The sequence below is a fragment of the Rhinopithecus roxellana genome, chromosome 6, assembly GCF_007565055.1.
Source record: "Rhinopithecus roxellana isolate Shanxi Qingling chromosome 6, ASM756505v1, whole genome shotgun sequence".
In the NCBI taxonomy this organism is placed as follows: Eukaryota; Metazoa; Chordata; class Mammalia; order Primates; family Cercopithecidae; genus Rhinopithecus; species Rhinopithecus roxellana.
Window position 1 is genome coordinate 45,112,554 of NC_044554.1, and position 20,381 is coordinate 45,132,934.

At 44.6% G+C, this 20,381-nt stretch overlaps 2 protein-coding genes across 3 annotated transcripts in view; both read right to left on the minus strand.

Annotated features, from left to right (window-relative positions):
* LMTK2 (lemur tyrosine kinase 2) overlaps window positions 1-20,381 on the minus strand; it is a 108,068-nt gene that overhangs the window by 23,326 nt on the left and 64,361 nt on the right. For both annotated transcript variants that reach the window (XM_010388501.2, XM_030932363.1), the window contains exon 7: window positions 14,238-14,371. In XM_010388501.2, coding sequence (XP_010386803.2) covers window positions 14,238-14,371 — 134 coding nt within the window. The remainder of the gene's footprint in view (window positions 1-14,237; window positions 14,372-20,381) is intronic.
* On the minus strand, window positions 10,958-11,537 carry LOC115898311 (vacuolar ATPase assembly integral membrane protein VMA21-like). The gene is made up of 2 exons (XM_030932910.1): window positions 11,484-11,537; window positions 10,958-11,320 (listed from the first exon to the last, which is right to left on the minus strand). Exons 1-2 carry the CDS (start codon window positions 11,535-11,537, stop codon window positions 11,066-11,068), a joined length of 309 nt encoding a protein of 102 aa, XP_030788770.1. The 3' UTR covers window positions 10,958-11,065.

The following is a 20,381-nucleotide window of genomic DNA, read 5'->3' on the forward strand; positions in this document are numbered from 1 at the left end:
TTTTTTTTTTTCTCATTCAATTTAGTAGTTTATTTTGCCAAGACTGAGGACCATGCCTGTGACACAGCCTCAGGAGGTCCTGACGACATGTGTCCAAGGTGGTCAGGCTACAGCTCAGGTTTATACATTTTAGGAAGATATAACAAATCACTCAATACATGTTAAGATATACAGTGGTTCAGTCAGGAAAGGCAGAACAACTCAAAAATTCAAAGTGGAGGCTTCCAGCTCATAGGTATGTTAGAGCAGGGAGTTAGACATCGACAGAGCAGGGACGCACCCCCCCCACACACCCACCCACCTCCTATTGCCCCCAGGACTGTCAGGCGACCATAAGGTGATGGTCAGGTGGTTGTTAAACTGTCTCTCTAAAATGGTAAGTGGTTACAGTCAGCACCAGGAAAAGACAGTCTCCTAATAGAAAACACTCGGAGCTGGTGTTATCCTCTTCTCAGTAAGATCTCAAACAGGCACACTAAGAAGCAAAGTGGCCTCTTATACAAGCTTCCACTGGGAACGCTTAAAGGGAAGGGAAAAACTCCTCAAGTGAACAGGTGCACAACTTCAGCAAACCCCAGAACCATGACAATGTATAAAACCCCAAGTAGGGGACGAACAGGGCACCTGGATCTTGCAAGTCACCCGCTTGGCCCTTCCAAGTGTACTGCTTCCTTTCACTCCTGCTCTAAAACTTTTTAACAAATTCTCACTCCTGTTCTAAGACTTGCCTCAGTCTCTCCCTCTGCCTTAAACCAACTACTGCCCTTCAGCGAAATTCTTTCCTCCAAGGAGGCAACAATCAAGGTGTTGCGGACCCATACAGATTCACCACTGCTAAGAGGTAGACTCAGATTTTCCGACAGGCAACTTGTCAAAAGAGTTCACCTAAAGACCAGAAACCCAGTCAGGCAAGGTGGCTCATGCTTGTAATCCCAGCATCTTGGGAGGCTAAGGCAGGCAGATCACTTGAGGCCAGGAGTTCAAGACCAAGCCTGGCCAACATGGCAAAATCCTGTCTCTACTGAAAATACAAAAAGCTGGAGTGAGGCTGGATCATGGTGGATCACACTTGTAATCCCAGCACTCTGGGAGGCCGAGGCAGGTAGAACACTCAAGGTCATAAGTTCAAGACCAGCCTGGCCAACATAGCGAAATCCCATCTCTACTAAAAATACAAAAAATTAGCCAGGCATGGTAGTGTATGCCTGTAATCCCAGCTACTCAGGAGGCTGAGGCACGAGAATTGTGTCAACTCCAGAGGCGGAGGCTGCAATAAGCTGAGATCGCACGACTGCAATCCAGCCTGGATACTCAAAAAATAAAAAATAAATAAAAAATAAATACCTGAAATTCCATATAAGGGAGTGTCTGGGTTAAGGTAAGAGGTTGTAGAGACCATAGTTCTTATTATGCAGATGAAGACTCCAGATAGCAGGCTTCAGAAAGAATAGATTGTAAATGCTTCTTATGAGACTTAAAATGATGCAAGACTCAGATAATTCTCTACAGGACTGGAGAAAAGACTTGGAAAGGGAAAGGTATTCTCTACAGAATGTAGATTTTGCCTGTAAGAGACAGTTTTGCATGGCCATTTTAAAATATGTCAAAGAAATATATTTTGGGGCAAAATACTTCAATTTCTTCCAGGGCCTGCTATCTGTCATGTGATGCTTTACTTTGTCAGGCTGGAATATAGTGTTTTGTTGTTATAAAAAGTCGTAAGATCTCTGTTTTAATGTTAATGCTGGTCAGTTGTGCCTGAATGCCAAAGGGAGAGTATAATGCGGCATGCCTGATCGCCCCCTCCTCATCATGTTCTGAACTGTGGGAGGCCCTTGGCTGAGAGGATGAGTTCATTCAGACAATTAGGAAGCTTAAAGCTTTATTTTTAGTTTATACTTCCATATTTCAGCGATTGTGAATAACCCTGGTATGAACATGGGGGTACAAATTATCTCTTCAAGACCCTGTTTTCAACCATTTTGGGGATACACCCAGAAGTGGCATCACTGCATCATATGGAAATTCAATTTTCAATATTTATAAGGAGCCACCATACTGCTTCCCACTGTGACTGTACCATTTTACCTTCCCACCAACAGTGCACAAGGGTTCCAATTTTTTCCACGTCCTCACCAAAACATATTACTGTTTGATGTTGATAGTAGCCATCCTAATGGATGTAAGGTGGCTTTTCATTATGGTTTTGACTTGGATTTTCCTAATGATCAGTGATGCTGGGCATCTTTTGGGGTACCTATTGCCATTTGTATATTTTCTTTGGAGAAATGTTTTTCCAAGTCACCCATTTTCCAATCAAGCTGTTTGTTGTTGAGTTGTAGGAATTCTCCATATATGCTTTATAAAACCCTTTTCAGATATATAATTTGCAAATACTTTCTCCATTCTGTGGTTGTCTTTTCACCCTATTAATAGTGTCTTTTGATTAACAAAGTTTAAAAATTTTCATGTAGCCTTCAATGTTGTTGTTGCTTGTGCCTCTGATGTCATACCCAATAAATAACTGCTGAATAAATCACTGTCATAAAGCTTTTTCCTTATTTTCTTCTAAGACTTTTATACTTTCGGGTCTTACATCTATGTCTTTGATCCCCTTTGAGTTAATTTTTGTATATGGTGTTAGTTAAGGGTTCAACTTCATTTTTTGCATGTGGATATCCCGTTTTCCCAGCAGCGTTTGTTGAAAAGACTATCCTTTCTCCATTGAATAGTCCTGGTACTCTTGTTAAAATAATCATTTGACCGGCTGGGTGCAGTGGCTCACACCTGTAATCCCAGCACTTTGGGAGGCCAAGGCGGACAGATCACGAGGTCAAGAGATCGAGACCATCCTGGTCAACGTGGTGAAACCCTGTCTCTACTAAAAATACAAAACTTAGCTGGGCATGATGGTAGGTACCTGTAATCCCAGCTACTGGGGAGGCTGAGGCAGGAGAATCTCTTAAACTCTGGAAGTGGAGGCTGCAGTGAGCTGAGATCGTGCCACAGCACTCCAGCCTGGCAACAGAGCAAGGCCCTATCTCAAAAAAAAAAAAAAGAAAAGAAAAAAGAAAAAATCATTTGACTATAAATATATATATATACATATATATATGGTTTTGTTTCTGGGCTCTCTCTTCTATTTCACTGGTCTATATGTCTGCCTTATGCTAGTACAACACTGTTTTGATTACTGCAGCTTTGTAGTAAGTTTTAAAATCAGAAAAGGTGAGTCTTCTAGCTTTGTTCTTCTGTTTCAAGACTGTATTGTATTGACTATTTGAGGTCCCTTCAGATTCCATATGAATTTTAGGATATGCTTTTCTGTATCTGTAATCCCAGCTACTTGGGAGGCCTCGGAGGGAGGATGCCTTGAGTCCTTGAGATGGAGGCTACAATGGGCCATGATTGCACCACTATTCCAGCCTGGATGACAGGGTGAGAGCCCATCTCTTTGGGGAGAGCTTTACTGGTCCACAAATCTAGTTGACATGTGAAAATGCATGTTCTTGTTATAGATCAAAAATGACTTAGGCTCAGTACAATAGAGTTCTCCAAACCCAAGTCTTGATTTGCAAACAGAAATTGAAGAGGAATCAAGAAACAGAGATAAGGTAAGTTCTCCCTCAACTGAGCTGCTGGAAAAACAGCATCTCCACATTTTCTTTCAGGCTTTGAGAATTTTTCTCCCATTCCACACTTTTATCTTGATACTGATATCACCGTGGCGCAGAAAGGCTCCACAGAAGGGCTTCCCAGCTCTCATTCCCTGGATCCTCCCCCTCCCCTCCCCTTTCTCCCTCTCTCGCTCCCTCAGTCTGTCGGGCACTCGCAGAACTGGCCGGGCCTGGCCCAACCTGAAAGAGCGTTTCCTTGTATTTTCAGAGTGACTAAGAAAGAACTCTAAAATGCTATTAGCAAAATTGCCTGAATTTTTTTTTTTTACAGCTTGTATTACTTGAGTAATAGTCTAGTAAGAGTCTAAGTAAATATTAATAAATTTATAACTTCAAGCACCCAAAAATAATCCACATTATTAAAAATGTTTATTTTTTCCCTTTTTAAAAGATATGCAAGCGTTGTAGTCAGGTCCTTTCCAAATTATTTTCATGTCTTCCAAACTCTACATCTCCACAAGGGAGGGAAAGAGCATATTTCAAGACTGACTTAGAACAATTATATAATTTATTTTTTAAAAAGTTAATTTTCAAAAACATACAATTTGACAAGCAAAAACTACTTTTTCTAAAGGAACTAACTTCCCATACTGACAACATATTAAGTTTTCTGGCTTTTGGCTTTAATCCTTAGAGTCTTTATAATCACCAACTGGTATATGAATAAAAAAGCCATTAAATTAAAATAGAAAAGGAGGCCTAATTTATAGTTTTAAGTTGTAAACTGCAGATTTCAAAGCTGAATTTCCATAGTCCAAAAAGTATGTCATTACAGAACAGCAAAAGACCAAAACCGGCCGGGCGCGGTGGCTCAAGCCTGTAATCCCAGCACTTTGGGAGGCCGAGACGGGCAGATCACGAGGTCAGCAGATCGAGACCATCCTGGCTAACCCGGTGAAACCCCGTCTCTACTAAAAAATGCAAAAAACTAGCTGGGTGAGGTGGCAGGCGCCTGTAGTCCCTGTTACTTGGGAGGCTGAGGCAGGAGAATGGCATAAACCCGGGAGGCGGAGCTTACAATGAGCTGAGATCCGGCCACTGCGCTCCAGCCTGGACGACAGAGCGAGACTCCGTCTCAAAAAACAAAAACAAAAAAACCCAAAACCTTAAACTATTAAATTCATACTTTCAAAGATTTTAATTTCCAAAGTTCACACGTCTGAAACACAGGGATAATGGAGATGATGGCAACGGCTAACACCGATATAATTCAGTAACAGCGTGGCACGTAACACTGATTCAGTAACATAATCATGGCTAATATTCACAAAGTCCTTACTTCACAAGAGGCCTTTTACATTTTCTCTAAGTGTTTAATCTTCACAACAAACCTGTGAGGTGGGTACTATTATTTTCCTCATTAACAAATATGGACACTGAAGCAGAGAATTGAAGTGACTTCGCCAGGGCCACAAAGCTAGCAAGGTAGTGTTTGGTAATATGTTTGCGCTTTCACCATCAGTAACTCTCAACGATGATGGTGCAGTGATTCTCGCAACTGCTGTTCCAAGCATGCAGTTGGTCCTCAATGTGAATTCCAGTTAGCTACATCACATCACTTGCCACACTCTTTGTGCTTGCAAGTGATTTTCTGCGCTCCATCCAGAAGCCTTCAGGCCTGCTGAAGTGCCTGGGAAAAATCTTGGGACACCTGTGACTCCACTGTTATGAACAACATAGAATCTTCTAATTGTAAGAAGAAAGGTGGTCCCCTTTTCTTGGAATTAAGCAAGGGAAGAAGGCAGGGAGGGAGAGAGGGAGGAGGAACACGCCATTTGAGGAGAGAAAAAGTGAAAATGCTTTAAGTAAGGCTGCCCTATTCATTGGGCCAACAGCTGCGACTGCAGAGACACAGGTTTTGCCAATAGAAGCTCCGTCACTAGGCACCACCAACGACCGCCTCTAGGGTCTATAAACAGACCCTGTGAACCTTCCCCACATCTCCCTCCTGAGACCAGAACAAGGAGCTGGATGCCAGCATTCCAACAAGGGCAAGCACGTGTCCTGCTAGGCTGGGGGAAGCAGCCTGAGACTAGCTTGGGCGATGTTGAGCTCAGGCACCTCCTGGGCAGGAAGGCGACTGTCCCACTCCCTCCCTCCTCTTCTCTCTCCATACAAATGTTCCACATAGGTCTTTGGATACTTGAAATGTGAAGGCTTGGTAAAAAATGAACAATTACGCCTGCAGAAGGTCCTTGGCTCTCATTATAAAACTGGAAAGCAAGCAACTGGTGTTCCCAGGGGAAAAGGCAATGCTTCTCATGGCCTGAAACCCAGAGGTGGTGAGGAAGCAAACAGTGGCAGGACTGGGTCCTGCCCCCCACTCCTCCCCAAGTGCTCAGGCTCCACAGTGCAGTGGGAGGGAGCCCTGGGCTGTCAGGAGGCCAGGAGCTCATCTCAGCTCCACGGCTCCAACACTATGTGATGCTGGGCTGGTCACGTGCATAGCAGAGGAGCCTCAGTTTCCGCAAAACAACAGGATGCACTTGAAATGGTTAACTCACAAGGCTGTTGCAAGGGTAAAATTGAAAAATACATGAAATGTTTTGAAAACATAAAAGTGCTGTACAGATGCAAAGTAATGATACAATTTGGGTCAAGGTTGGTAAAAATAATTATGATTTGAAGCCAAATAACGTGCAAAGCTAAAGAAAAACATACAGGTGTCATTTCTTAACAACAGAGGGAACTCTTAACGTCAATGGCTGCTTTTGTCAGGAAATGCAAACACACAGCCAGTCTACTCTCCCTTCAAGTTGAAAAACAGGTCCAGGGATGAGGCTGCCAGTGGCACCAGCCCCGCCCGGCTCTCAGAACGCTCTGGCAGGGTCGCCTGTGCTTGGCAGCACTTGCTGTGACTGCGACCACAGTAACCACGAGACTCAGGGCCACATGAGCAGAGTGATGGACAGAAAGTGGGAGCCCACGGTTCTGAAGGGTTCCCACCCCGATTCACAAGGAAGTACCACTGCCTGCTGCTCACTCACGCTAGGACTAGTTTGCGTGTCTTCAGGGTTCTCCTATGCAAACTCAACATGCAGGAGGCATTTTCAAAATAATCCACACCTCTATTATGTGAACTACCTATGCCTTCCCGAGTAACCTGGATTCCTGATAGGAAGAGTTCACAGACAGGAAGCAAAATACCAGCAAGTTACTGAATACTCTTCTAGCAGCTTGGCATACTTTATCTGCATCTTGACAACAGCACTCCAGGGCTTTAAAGACGATCCCCATTTTATAGAAGAGATATAGCTCCAAAGGATGAAATAACCAGGCTTATACCGGTAAAGCTGATGAGAGGTGAATGAAAACTTCAACTCCAAAGCCTCTCTCTGTTCACCAGGCCATTCTGACTCTGGCAGCCACAAAGACTTAAGCTTCCAAAGGGACTCGGCACTTAACACCCTAAGATGGGAAGGAGACGTACCAGGAGAGGATTAAACCAAAGAGGATTCCGATAAAGCACAAGGAGGCAACTTTATACCAGAGCTTTGACAGCGTTTGCCCTGCTTATTAGGTCAGTCTTTGCTAGCTGGGCAATGGTACATTTACTGAGTGCTTGCTGTGTGTATCTCAGGCACCTGCTAGGATTTGGGAACAAAGAGTTCTTCCACGGGGTGTGAAATTCTTATTGTACCCTAGGGAAAACGACCTAGCTGGAATGGGGTCCGCCACCGATGGTGCCTATGTACAGTCCCAGCTACCTGGGAGGCTGAGACGAGAGGATTGCTTGAGCCTGGGAAGTCAAGGCCAAGCAAGTGAGCCATGATCGCACCACTGCACTCCAGCCTGGGTGACAGATTGAGACCCTGTCTCAAAACAATAAATAAATAAGTAAATAAAATAAATACAACCCTGTTCAGATTCTAATGGGAATTCTTTGAGTGAGTCGGCATTTCTGTGTGGCCTCCCACCATAAACCATGGTGCATCTTTCCATGTGTCCACACGTTATCTTACATTCTTCAATAAGATTCCATAGTTTCCTTCATACAGTCCTGTGTCTTTCTCACATAACATATACCCAGATTACTTATAATTTTGGCATTATTGAGAATAAAATGGTTTTTATTCATCTTCACTGCTGGGTACATAATTATACCTGTACAGACAAAAACTACTGACTTTATGTATACTGTCTTATAAAAAGCCACAACAAGTTCTTTTGTGAATTATTATTTTTTAAAAGCATAGTTTCTTGGTTTTCCTAAACATATAACACCATGGCACCAGTAAAGAAGTGTGGTGTAGTTCGGTGGTTAAGAGTATAAATCCGGAGGCAGAGGGTGCAGCTTTGAATCCCAGCTCTGCTGGCTTTCCGCTGCATGACCCTGAACAAGTCAGTATACCTGTCTGTGCCTGTGTCTCCTGACCTGTAACACAGGAAAACGAGCACTACCACCTAGGAGTTGGTGTAAAGTAGCTGGCATGTGGGAAGCATTTGGTAAATCTTAACTATTGTTATTGAGACGGAAACTATTACTATTGTTATCATCATCATCATCATCGAGACAGAGTCTCACTATTATTATTATTATTATTATTGAGACAGAGTCTATTATTATTATTATTGAGACGGAGTCTCACTCTGTCACCCAGGCTGCAGTGCAGTGGCATGATCCCAGCTCGCTGCAACCTCTGTCTCCTGGGTTCAAGCAATTCTCCTGCCTCATCCTCCCGACTAGCTAGGACTACAGGCGTGCGCCACCAAGCCTGGCTAATTTTTTTGTATTTGTAGTAGAGATGGGGTTTCACCCTGCTGGCCAGGCTGGTCTCGAACTCCTGACCTCAAGCAATCCACCCACCTCGGCCTCCCAAAGTGCTGAGATTACAGGTGTAAGCCACTGTGCCCGGCCTATTTTTTTTTTTCTTTTTTTCCCCCTTATTTCTTGGGCCTATTATTTTTAAACTGACAATTTTATAGTTTGTGTTTGTATTTGCCAGTACCTCCAATGAAATGTTGGAAAGTAAAATAAACAGTGGGCACCTCTGCCTCGTTTGAAATCGAAAGGGCTTTATTATTCTGCCATTTAGCAATAGCATGATATTGCTATTGAATTTTGGTCAAGTTTTGAGTCTTAGTCCATATGATATTTAAGTTGTACCTTTCCTTTCTTATCGGAAGAAGGGTTTCCCATCAGAGGAGAATATGTTTACATAGTCTATGTAAACACAGAATAGCTGCGGAATTATACTAAATGATGTTTCTGCAATCTATTGCTATAATGTATTTCTCCTCTTTTATTCTGTCAATGGAATGAATTATGTAGACATATTTTTATAATATACATCTACCCTTAGAGTCCTAGAATCAGTCTTAATTGTTTTGTTCACACACTGCTGGATGCGGTTTGCTAGTATCTGTGTCTATGTTCATTCATGAGAATCATCAGTAATTCCTTTACGCCATCTTTTGCTACATTAAGGTTGTGTTGGATTCATGATATGAATTACAGAAATTTCCGTCTTCTTTGTGGTCTGCAATAGTTTAAACACACTGGAGCCACCTGTTCACTAAAGGTCAGACAGAGGACACCCATGAAGCCCTCTGGACCTCGAGGCTTTTTAAAGGAAAGCTCTTTAACCACCTTCCCAGTGCAGCTGCTCAGCTGATGACAGTCTTTCCATCTCTGCTTGGGTTGTAGCTGCAGTCAAATTGGTTCCTTTCCCGTGAAGCCTTTCCTCATTTCTATGTGACATACATCATGGGAGATACAAAGGTCAGGAAGATGCAATACCTGCCTTCAGCAAGTCTTCCATGTAGAAAAGGAAATAAGGAACCTTCATGGAAACCCACCACATATGAATTCCTGTCTGGTTCTCTTTTCAGTAGTGTCTTCTCTTTCTAAACCAGCCTAAGCTGTAGTGCAATAGCGATTAAACACGCACGCACGTGCACACACAAAGTTCTGGGCATGCCATCCTACTGCCTACAGAACACAGCCTGAAGGCCTTATTCTGGCCCTCTGTAACGTGGTTTCAAGCTGTGTCTCTATTCTTATCTCCCACTATCTTCTCTCCTGCGTCTTCTGTTCTAGTTACACTGGACTATCTGACATTTCTCTCAACTCCCTTTCCTTCTCTTCCTCCTACCACATACATCATCTTGCTACTCCCTTCTCCAGCAATTCTGAATGTCCTCCAGCCTCCAACTGATGCCCATTCTTCAAGGATCACTAAAACACCACTTCTTTCCAAAAACTGACCTGGACTCTTCCCAGACAAAAGTAACTCTTCCTCCTCCTGCAGAAATGACCACACACGGTGTGTGCGCCTGGGTACAAACTGCTCATCAAATGATCAAAGGAGTGGCTGAGACAGACCAACCGCTCAGCACCCCGAGCCTCAGTATTCTCCTCTGTGAGTGGGATTAATAATGGCACCTGCCTCGTGGTGCTTGGGGTGGCCCTGACGATCAAATCACTACTCACGGAATGTTGTGCAAATGCATGGAACATGGCAAACACCGTGCCAAATGAGAACGTGCTTTTCCACTCTCCTGCTGGAGCGGTAGTGAGCAACAGGTGTGCATTTTGCTTTGATTTTAAATGTATTTCTTTGTCTCTCACCTTGTCACTGGATTTTAAATGCATTTCTCTGCCTCTCACCTTGTCATTGAACTCTGCAGGCAGGGGAAGTTCAATGCATGCTAACCCCAGTGTTGCTCAGCAGAAAGTAACTGTAACGCTACAACTGGGCAAATCCTACAGAGGCTCTTTCGTACACAATAGTCACCCAGGTACTCCGTGAGGCTACCCACTCCAGGTCTCCAGCTCCATGAGCTGCTGCGAGGAGACAGGCTGCCTGTGGGAACCCCCTGGCTCAGCTCATCACAGTGACCTGGTGGCATCTCATGGACGGGCTGCTCAGGAGACTGGCAGGCAGGGGACAGGAAGTCCTGGGCTCCAGGCCAGCAAGGCAAGTGGAATGGCACAGCAGCAAGCTGGCAGCGCCTGCTGTTTACACGGCCTTCCAAAAGTCACATGCACGACTTCAGAGACGCAGGCTCCTGAGACTCCGGGTTAAGGCTCTTCTTAAAGAATAGGTAGAAATACAACTTCACCACAGGTGCCTTACTAGATTAGTTTCCAAACGGAGCTAAGAACTTTACTTGGACATGTAGGTTGTTCTGTTTGCAACCAACAGAGGAAGTCCTAATTTAAGTCAACCAATAAATATTCTAAATTCCAACTTAAAAATATACTATATGATATGCTACTGACAAAAAAGATCTTAAAACACAAAACTTTGCCCCAAATGGAAATTTAATATAGATATGATTACTTTTTAACATGTTCTTTCAACTTTATTCAAATCAGATGTCCCCCCTCCAGCATTTATCATTTTAAAAAATGAATTTAATGCTATCAAAAGGTGATGTTCACTTTAATCCTGTTTGCCTTCACGCCACTGTCGTGAGCCTTCGTTCCAGGCCACATACACAAAGAGGGCCAGGACCACATGGACGGCGACCACTGCAACAACAGCAGCGTAAAAATAGCTGTCCCTATTGGACATCCCAAGGGCTCCTTCAAATATATAAGATTTAGTTGTGAAATATAACCCAATAGGAACAGTGATCATTAAAGCTGTGAAGAACAGGAGCATCTTCAGTGTAGATGCTAATGAGCTTTCATTTCTCTACAAAAAAAATTTTTGATAATTCGCTGGGCGTGGTGGCACGTGCCTGTAATCTCAGCTACTCAAGAGGCTGAAGTAGGAGGACTGTTTGAGCCCCAGAGTTCACAGCTGCAGTGAGCAGTGATTGGGGCACTTTACTCCGGCCTGGGTGACAGAGCAAGACTCTGAACTCAGGAGGCTGCAGTGCGTTCAGCGCCGCTTTATCCGGGCGCTCCATGGTGTAGTCGTGCTGGCACAGGCGCTCGGCGGCCGAGCTGGGCTCGACGGCCGCGCTCAGTAAGCTCCGCAGGTGAACGGTCTGTGATTACTTTTTTTTTTACAACAAAATGAAACAGCTGTCAATGGCTTCAAGGATTTTCTTTTCTTTTTTTTTTGAGATGGAGTCTCGCTCTGTCACCCAGGCTGGAGCGCAGTGGCGTGATCTCAGCTCACTGCAAGCTCTGCCTCCCGGGTTCATGCCATTCTCCTGCCTCAGCCTCCCAAGTAGCTGGGACTACAGGCGCCCGCCACCACGCCCACCTAATTTTTTGTATTTTTAGTAGAGATGGGGTTTCACTGTGTTAGTCAGGATGGTCTCGATCTCCTGACCTGGTGATCCGCCCACCTCAGCCTCCCAAAGTGCTGGGATTACAGGAGTGAGCCACCGCACCCGGCCTCAAGGATTTTCTTTAACCTGAGTTTTAGAACTTGAATAAAACCCAAACTATGTGATTTACTCATCATCTTTACTTGTTCTAAAGTCCACAAGATTTGAAATTAAGTAAAACTTTAACTTGAAACTCATAGGAAAATACTATTTACTCTGACATCTTTGCCAATTTAAAAAACACAGATTCTAGCTGTCTTTGATAATTTTACACTGCTGATTCCAATATGATGCTCTTTTAAAATTAAACCCCCTTCTCTAAAATTTAAGAATTCCTAAGCCAGTATCAGTAATTATCTGCATTTTGTAACATATTAACAATATAAATTATGCTAGATAATAAACTGTTACAAAATACATCAAAAACTAAATACAGGCTTTCTCCATTATGAAATCTTTATAGTTTCATGTAAGGGATTCTGCTTTGGGTCTTAAGAAACTGGTAACTTTTTGAGTCTTTAAAAAAAAAAAACACTTTACCAGAATGATTTGTTTACTATTGTAAATCAAACAAGATATAAATGTGTAAGAAGAAGGTTAATAATTTTCTTCCTTGCCCCCTTGAAGTAATGTTGAGAGTCTGATAGGCACAGTACACTTTTCCATGCCTGTTTATACACACACACCTCTAGAAATACAACCAGGTGTTTTCATACTTAAAAAAAAAAAAATGGAATCACACTACAAATATATTACTGTGAAATCTGCATTTTACAAAATAGAAAACTTCAAGCCAGGCACGGTGGCTCACACCTGTAATCCCAGCACTTTGGGGGGCCGAGGTGGGCCACCAGAGGTCAGGAGTTTGAGACCAGCCTGGCCAACATGGTGAAACCCCATCTCTACTGAAAATACAGCCAGGCCTGGTGGCATGTGCCTACAGTTCCAGCTACTCGGGAGGCTGAGGCAGGAGAATCACTTGAATCCCAGGGGTGGAGGTTATAGTGAGCTGAGATCACACCACTGCACTCCAGCCTGGGTGATAGAGAGACTCTCTCTCGGCTGGGTGCGGTGGCTCACTGCCTGTAATCCCACCACTTTGGGAGGCCGAGGCAGGTGGATCACGAGATCAAGAATTCGAGACCATCCTGGCTAACACAGTGAAACCCCGTCTCTACTAAAAATACAAAAAATTAGCCGGGTGTGGTGGTGGGCGCCTATAGTCCCAGCTACTCGGGAAGCTGAGGCAGGAGAATGGCGTGAACCCGGGAGGTGGAGCTTGCAGTGAGCCAAGATCATGCCACTGAGCTCCAGCCTGGGTGACAGAGCAAGACTCTGTCTCCAAAAAAAAAAAAAGAGAGAGAGAGAGACTCCGTCTCAAAAAAATAATACATAAATAAAAAATAGAATACTTCATACACTCCCTTCAAGTCAAGACACACAGGTGTTCCTTTTTAGGTCAATGGATTACTAAGAGTTAAATGATTTACATAAAGTCGATTAAAGAAATACTGCCTGGTTTCCCTGGAGACCTAAGAAATAATTTTAAACGTATTGTGTTGCTTTTAAACATAAAGCACAGCTCAAAAGCCTAGAGGAGAGTAAGCAGAAATCTCCTTTTGAGTTTACAGAACAGACTCATTATTTGAGATAGGACTCCAAGTCCTTTGGTGTTTTAATTACGAAAATCACCATCGATGATCTGAACAAAATACAACGTGCTCCAAAGAACTATGGTCATTCAAGTGGGGCCTGAAAGGTTGCCACAGAAATGTGCTACACAGATCGCTGTGCTGTCCACAAGCAGCCCGACCCCCCCACCCGGGGGGCTCTTCAGATCGGATCCCGTGACACCTCTGCTTCCGAATGGGCACCTACAGCCCACCCTTCAGTGCTATGACCTTGTGCACACAGAGGCTGCTGGCCCAGAGATTCTCTCTTCCTTTCTCAGGAATGTGAACTAGGACGCACCGCAAAACCGGGCGGGTAGCACCAGAAGCCTAAAGGTGGTGTGGCAAGGATGAAACACGCGAGGTGTCACGTGGTGGATCGGGACTGTTTACTCCCAACTCTGAGGCAGGTACAACCGTTCACATTCTTTGAAATTCTGGAAATAATAAATGTATTAAGACATCTTATTCCCTAGTACTGGTTTACAATGAAGCCCAACTTAACCCTCATCCGGACATGGGCAAGAACGAGATCGCTTCTACCTGCATGAGCTGGGCTCATCCTGCCACCTGTCCTCCTTAAGTTTCACAAACCCAGCAGCCTCTCTGGACTGTCCCGCCGGCGCTGTGTGGGGCATGCACCTCTGGCGCAGGGACCCACCTGTGCAGGAAGTGCAGCTTGTGCATGGCGGCCAGCCCCGCGGCAATCTCACACGCCATCCTCTGCAGCAGCATGGTCTGTGAGTCCCCCCGCATGTGCTCCTGCTCGGTGCGCAGATACGCCTTCAGGTCGCCCTGCAAAAGTCAGCCCGTTTGAGTTTCAAAACGAAGCACAGGAACAAAGTGAGCACTTAAATACGTGCCTCAGTGAACACTAACTGTTAAGATTATTAGAAACTTCTTTTGTTCGTATTTAAAGAAGTTCCAACCCAACACTGCAAAAGTATAGGCCACTATTATGCTTTTAGGAACATTCTAACTGGTTAACATTTTTGTCGTATAAACACATGGAAAACAAAACAGTTTTAAAAAAGATAGTTTTGCAATGATGCACATTTAAACTAAATGCTGTGCAGAAGTAGAGACACTCCCAGGTTACCTAAGAGATGACACAGAGAGTATAAGAAATGGTGCCACTCACACTGCTTGTTCTATGGATTCTAGGCAGCCCCCGGGCAGTGAGCGCTTCATCAAGAAGGCGCTGTGGCTACTGCCAAAGCTTGGAGGAGCAATGGAGTGGGAGAGAAGGAAAGAAAAATGGGCGGGAAAGGAGAAGTCCAGGCAGTACAGCAACAATTGCTTCAGGTCTCCCCCACCTTCCTCAGGACCCTGTGCTATCCTGAGACGGTGAAGAGAGAGAACATTCCAGCCACTCCAGAAAAACTCACCACGTTAACAAGCCTACTCTTCAAAGGGGAGCAACCTGAGCATGAAAATAAACAAACTTACAGTCAGACACCCAGCACATGGCCATGACACTGCGGGGCTCCCCAGGCCTCCTCCAAGACTTCCCTCTGTTATGCTGTCTTTATTTCATGATTTTCATTTAGGACATTATGTTTTGGGGAGTTTACAGTATAGCTGTTATGGGGAATACCCTTTTGAGGGAATAAAATCTTCCATATTCTCCCTACCACTGATTAAATATTTATTGATACGATTTCATTCCAAATTAAAGCTTCCTCGAGTCAGTTAATAAAATTCAGAAAGCAAGCCAATGGCTTTCAGTGTTCTTTAAATCTGAGTCAAGAAAAGACTCCTGGAGGCAGAGAGCAGGAAAAAAAAAAGAAAAAAGAAAAGACTCCTGAGGAAGGACATTTTCCTTGACCAACTAAAGAGTACATGTCTTGTAACTGTTACTGAAGATAGCCAATTTATCAAATACCTCCCAGAATAAAACCTTAAAACACAGTATTCCTTTACAAACATTTGCCCATATTTAATACTGAGTACATTCTGAGGTAACTTCTAGGTCCACTCCAAGAATCTAAATTTGTTTCCATTCCCAGTTTCCAAGATCTTTACACGAGTGATAATGTTGATATTAATAGTCGCCACCATTTGTGCTTTGAGCCCTGAGCCAAGCGTTGTGTTAGGAGTTTTTGCACTTGTTACTGCAAATACAATTTGAGATGTTTACCAGATATGGAACTCAGGCTTAGGGAGGGTAAGAAATTTGCCCAAGGCCACAGAGCTAATAAATCGTAGGGCTGTGCTTCTACTTTTCGGTTTACCAACTAGTCAAGAAAGTTCTATTTAGCAAGTGAATTAAATCAGTATGCAGACAACATCAATGTATTTTGTAAGAATGAATATAAAACAACTGAAGGTCAATCCCATCAATCTGCAGGGGGTCTCCCAAGCGTCACGTGACTGCTCTGCTAGGGCAGCAGTGGCCTTCCCTCGGTGCTGTGCACCTGGTATCACTGTCCTTCACACATTCCTTCCAAACGTGGTGCCCTCTCCTTTGTTCCCAACGAAATTAGAAGCCATTCCAGAGGAGAAAGAGACATTCTTTTTTTTCCTTGTAAAAACATATGAATATGACCCTCCATCCAGGTTAGGCTCTGTGGAGCTTGGGAGTTGGAAGGATAACAAATGATTCAGAAGACAATTAAATTCACCCAGAAAAATTCCAGCAGAAAACTCCAGGACGACAGGCGGATAGGAGTTTCATAAGGTAGCCCGTACAGAAAGTAAACATGAACAAAGCCTAAGTCTACCTACGTTACCAGTGAAATGGCAATCAAATTCTTCTGCCTAACCCCTCCGCTACCAACACCCATCTAAGGAAAAAATTGCTCTCACACAAAAACATGGTTATGCTGGGCTGAATCTGGCCAATCTTCAAAATCAACAGCAGCTGCTGGGAGACAGTGAACTGCTACTCGGGCCATGAAGGCAGAGGAAGCACAGACTGGGCGTGGCTGCTTCTCAAGGATACCTAAAGCATATTCACCACCACTTGCTGTTCTTAAAATGTCTTCTCTCCATACTAGTTCACTTCCCAAATTTCACTCAAAGACAGAATATAATCAACAGAAGGGGGTTTTACTTAAGAATAGATAAAATCAGTACATTCCAGGCAAAAATATCTTTAACCCAGGAATAGGGAATAACATCAAAGATTACTGGAGGCCCCTGGTCACAGTTCTCATGGATGAGACTTGTGATGGATTGTGTAAGATCCAGGGTTAGTTCTATGTTCCAGAAATGTCAGTAGAGCTCTCCTGGTACCACAGTTTAAAAGGAAAAATCAACATAAAATCTTTAATTAGCGTCAATATGTTTATGTTAAGCAAGTATTAAAACTTGATTCATTCTATCCAAAACGGACAAACCTATATTTAGATATCTGATTCATTTGTATTTTTATGGTGCTTAGTGATATAATGATGATAATAATGGTGATTATTTTGGTCCATTGTTTAAAGAAAAAAAGCTCACCAAGAACAGCAAAGTATTCTGAATTAAAATAAACATTCCTTTATCCATGTTTTATAAATTTCTCAGCTTCCCAAAATCCCCCAAAAAACTCCCGAAAGAAAACTTATGACACTAGATGGCAGCAGAGCGCTACACCAAGCACTCCAGCAACAGAGCAAGTGACCTGCAATGCCTTCGTGGAATGAGTCATTCAAACACCTGTAAATGGGTTCCTTGCAAGCCCCCTCCTCAATGCTGACATGAATGGCCAGGGCGGGCTTTCTATAGCTTTTCTGCAGGACACTGGGAGCAATGAATTAATTTCAAAACAGTGCAAAAAGTTAACAAGTAAATAGCTTTAGAACTGAAAAATTAAAGTCATCTATATGTTTAACAGGATGATTCTGGGGAAAAAACATAATTTTCAATAATTTTATTGAAAGGATGAAAGAATGATACAGACAGCGCAACACCCCCGCTTCTGCTAATGAAACAGAAGACCTGCAGACTGGGGCAGCTGACGCCGCCACGCCTCCGCGCAGCCCGGGGCTTCTCTTCCCTCCCAGCAGCTCTCTTGCCTGCATCTATTTTTTCTCAGCCCCACTGGTCCCCCCACCCACTGGCATTCATAACCTTATACATCATCTCCTCTCTGGTTGCCATGGATTTCTTCGTCCTTGTGCCTTTCTAAGCTCAATCTTCTCGAGAGTCCATCTCTTCTCTCTGCTCTGGCACCCAAACACCTCCCAGGTAAACCCAGTCCTCCCCTCCCCAGCCCTCCAGTTCTCTCTCCTCTCTGTGGTTAAACTCCTCAGAAGCCTGGTCGGTCCTGGCTCCTTGCTCAGGAACCCCTCACCCCTATCAGAAGCACTTTCATCCACCATTCAGCGGCAGCTGCTCTCGCCAGGCCTATCAAGGAGTGACCTGCCCACTTCTCCCCAAGCAGAGCTGGCTGGGTCTCATCTCACCAGCGTTAATGGAGACGGGCCCATTCCTTCCTGGCTTAAACACGTCCTTCTTCACAAGCCTTCAGGCACCGCAACCTCCTGTGTTTCTTCCTATCCCACTGGCCGCTCCTTCTTCGGCCTCCCGACTGGCTCTTCCTCCTCTCGCTGATCCATAAGGACCCCAGAGCTCCGTCCTGGTCCTCAGCCCTGGGACGCTCCCTGCCCAGGGGTTTCAGCCACCCTATGGCTTGAAAGTCCATGCCTCACGTATACCTCTCTGGTCCAGCCCCTCTTCTCCTGACTCGACTTCCCTCACTGCTGTCTAAGAGTCCTCCAGCACAGACCTCCGCCGATCTCAGTAAGCGGCATCGCCCTTTTCCCAGTGGGTCAGACAAAAAGTGAAGATGTCATTGGTGAGTTCCGCCTCTAGGCAGCCACATCCAACCAAGTTCTGGGTCTGTTTTCAAACTACCTCTCATGCCTCCGCTTCTGTGTGCTGGTCCCTGCACCCACCCATCCCCACCTTGAGGACCCACGCCTGCACCAGTCCCCCTGCGGCCTCCCTGCACCCATTCACCTGAGCAGCCAAAGCCGGTCCCTGAAAACATAAATCCAACTGTGATCACCTGTGCTCCTCCCTGCTGTTTTCTTTGTCTGTCTCTACCACTAGAAAGCAAGCTAGACATGGCTAGGACTCCATCTATTCCCTATTGTGTCTCTAGAACCTAGAATAGTGCTGGGCACACAGCATGTGTTTAATATTTGCTTAATGAATGGGAAGACAAAACACTTATGCAGACATTCTAAATGATGCCCTACAGGTTAAAGTCGAGACAACTGTTTCCCCAAGGCAGCCCCATCCTATCATTTCCATGTAATAATCTAAGAAGAATGAACTTAGGAGTAAATCTGAAATTTCACATTTTTACTGGGCTTTTAAATTTATTACTTCATTACTCTGTACATTAAAGCTAGCCAAAGACACTTAATTTGAGAAAATAATTTTTTTTTTCTTTTTTCCGAGACAGAGTCTCGCTCTGTCGCCCAGGTTGGAGTGCAGTGGCGCGATCTCGGCTCACTGCAAGCTCCGCTTCCCGGGTTCAGGCCGTTCTCCTGCCTCAGCCTCCCGAGTAGCTGGGACTACAGGCGCCACCACCACGCCTGGCTAATTTTTTGTATTTTCAGGAGAGACGGGGTTTCACCGTATTAGCCAGGATGATCTCGATCTCCTGACTTCGTGATCCACCTGCCTCAGCCTCCCAAAGTGCTGGGATTACAGGCATGAGCCACCGTGCCCCTCCAAAAATAATATTCTTTAAGTAAAATCTGTTTCTCTTTGAAAGTAAATGTTACTTTGAGAACAGAGTCTAGATTATTCTAAAACTCAGTTAAAATACAGCCATGTGTCACTTAACACTGGGGATGCCTTCTGAGAAATGTGTTGTTAGGCAATTTCACCATCGTGCCAACGTCACAGAGCGCAAACGCCACACGAACCTAGATGGTCAGCCTACTGTACCCCGAGGCTACATAGGGTGGTTTCTTGCTAAAGCCCAGGCTTCAAACCTATAGAGCATGTTACTGCACCAAATAGTGTAAGACACTGTAACATGATGGCAAGTATTTCTGTATGCAGCCTTGACCTCCTGGGCTCAAGAGACACTTAGGCCACACTAAATTTATATAAAAAATTGTTCTTTCTCAATAATAAATCTTGGCTTACTGTAACATTTTTGCTTTTTAATTTTTTAAAACTTTTGAGTCTTTTTGTAATAACACTTAGCTTAAAACAAAAACACATTGTACAGGTGTACAAAAATATTTTTATTTCTATAAGTTTTTTTTTCTATTAAAAGTGTTTTTCTTTTTAGACTTTTACAGACAACAGTGAGGCCCCCATCAGCCTGCCCCAGCACCATAGGAGGGCGCCAGAGAACCTCTGCTGAGATCACAGCGGCCACCCTGTGTCGCTTGTGCTCCAGCTACAGGTGCACACCTTGGTTATAAGCAGCGATGACCTGTCACTGCAATGACGGGGAGAAGACAGCGCCTAGGAGCAGGCCGGCCACACACATGGGGAAGCAGTGCCAATGGACGAAATGCAGGGGAGGGGGAGCAGGCACCAGGGAAGACAGGAAGGGCCTGGCTAGAGGCAGCCGGAGCAGACTGTCAGCAAGGGCCAAGGCCGTAGTGCCCAGGCTGCAGCCAGGTATGGGGAGGGCCAAGGCCATTGGCAAGGCCCCAGCACAGGGCCAGGCACCGGAACAGGGCAGACCCAGGGACTGGGAACATACCAACGACCCAGTCACCCCCACACCTCAACCCATCTGGTTGTCCAGCACAGGCCTCCCCTCTGCTGGCTCTGGTCAGGAACCCCGTCCACCTGTGCCCCTGGCCCTCCTCACGCCTGTTCCACTGTGACTCCATGTCCC

Coding starts and splice junctions, on each gene's coding strand:
- LOC115898311 (XM_030932910.1), bottom strand. CDS start 11,537: ATGGAGCGCCCGGATAAAGCGGCGCTGAACGCACTGCAGCCTCCTGAG. Junction 11,321..11,483: donor TGCAGCCTCCTGAGTTCAGA/GTCTTGCTCTGT, acceptor TTTTTTTTGTAG/AGAAATGAAAGCTCATTAGC.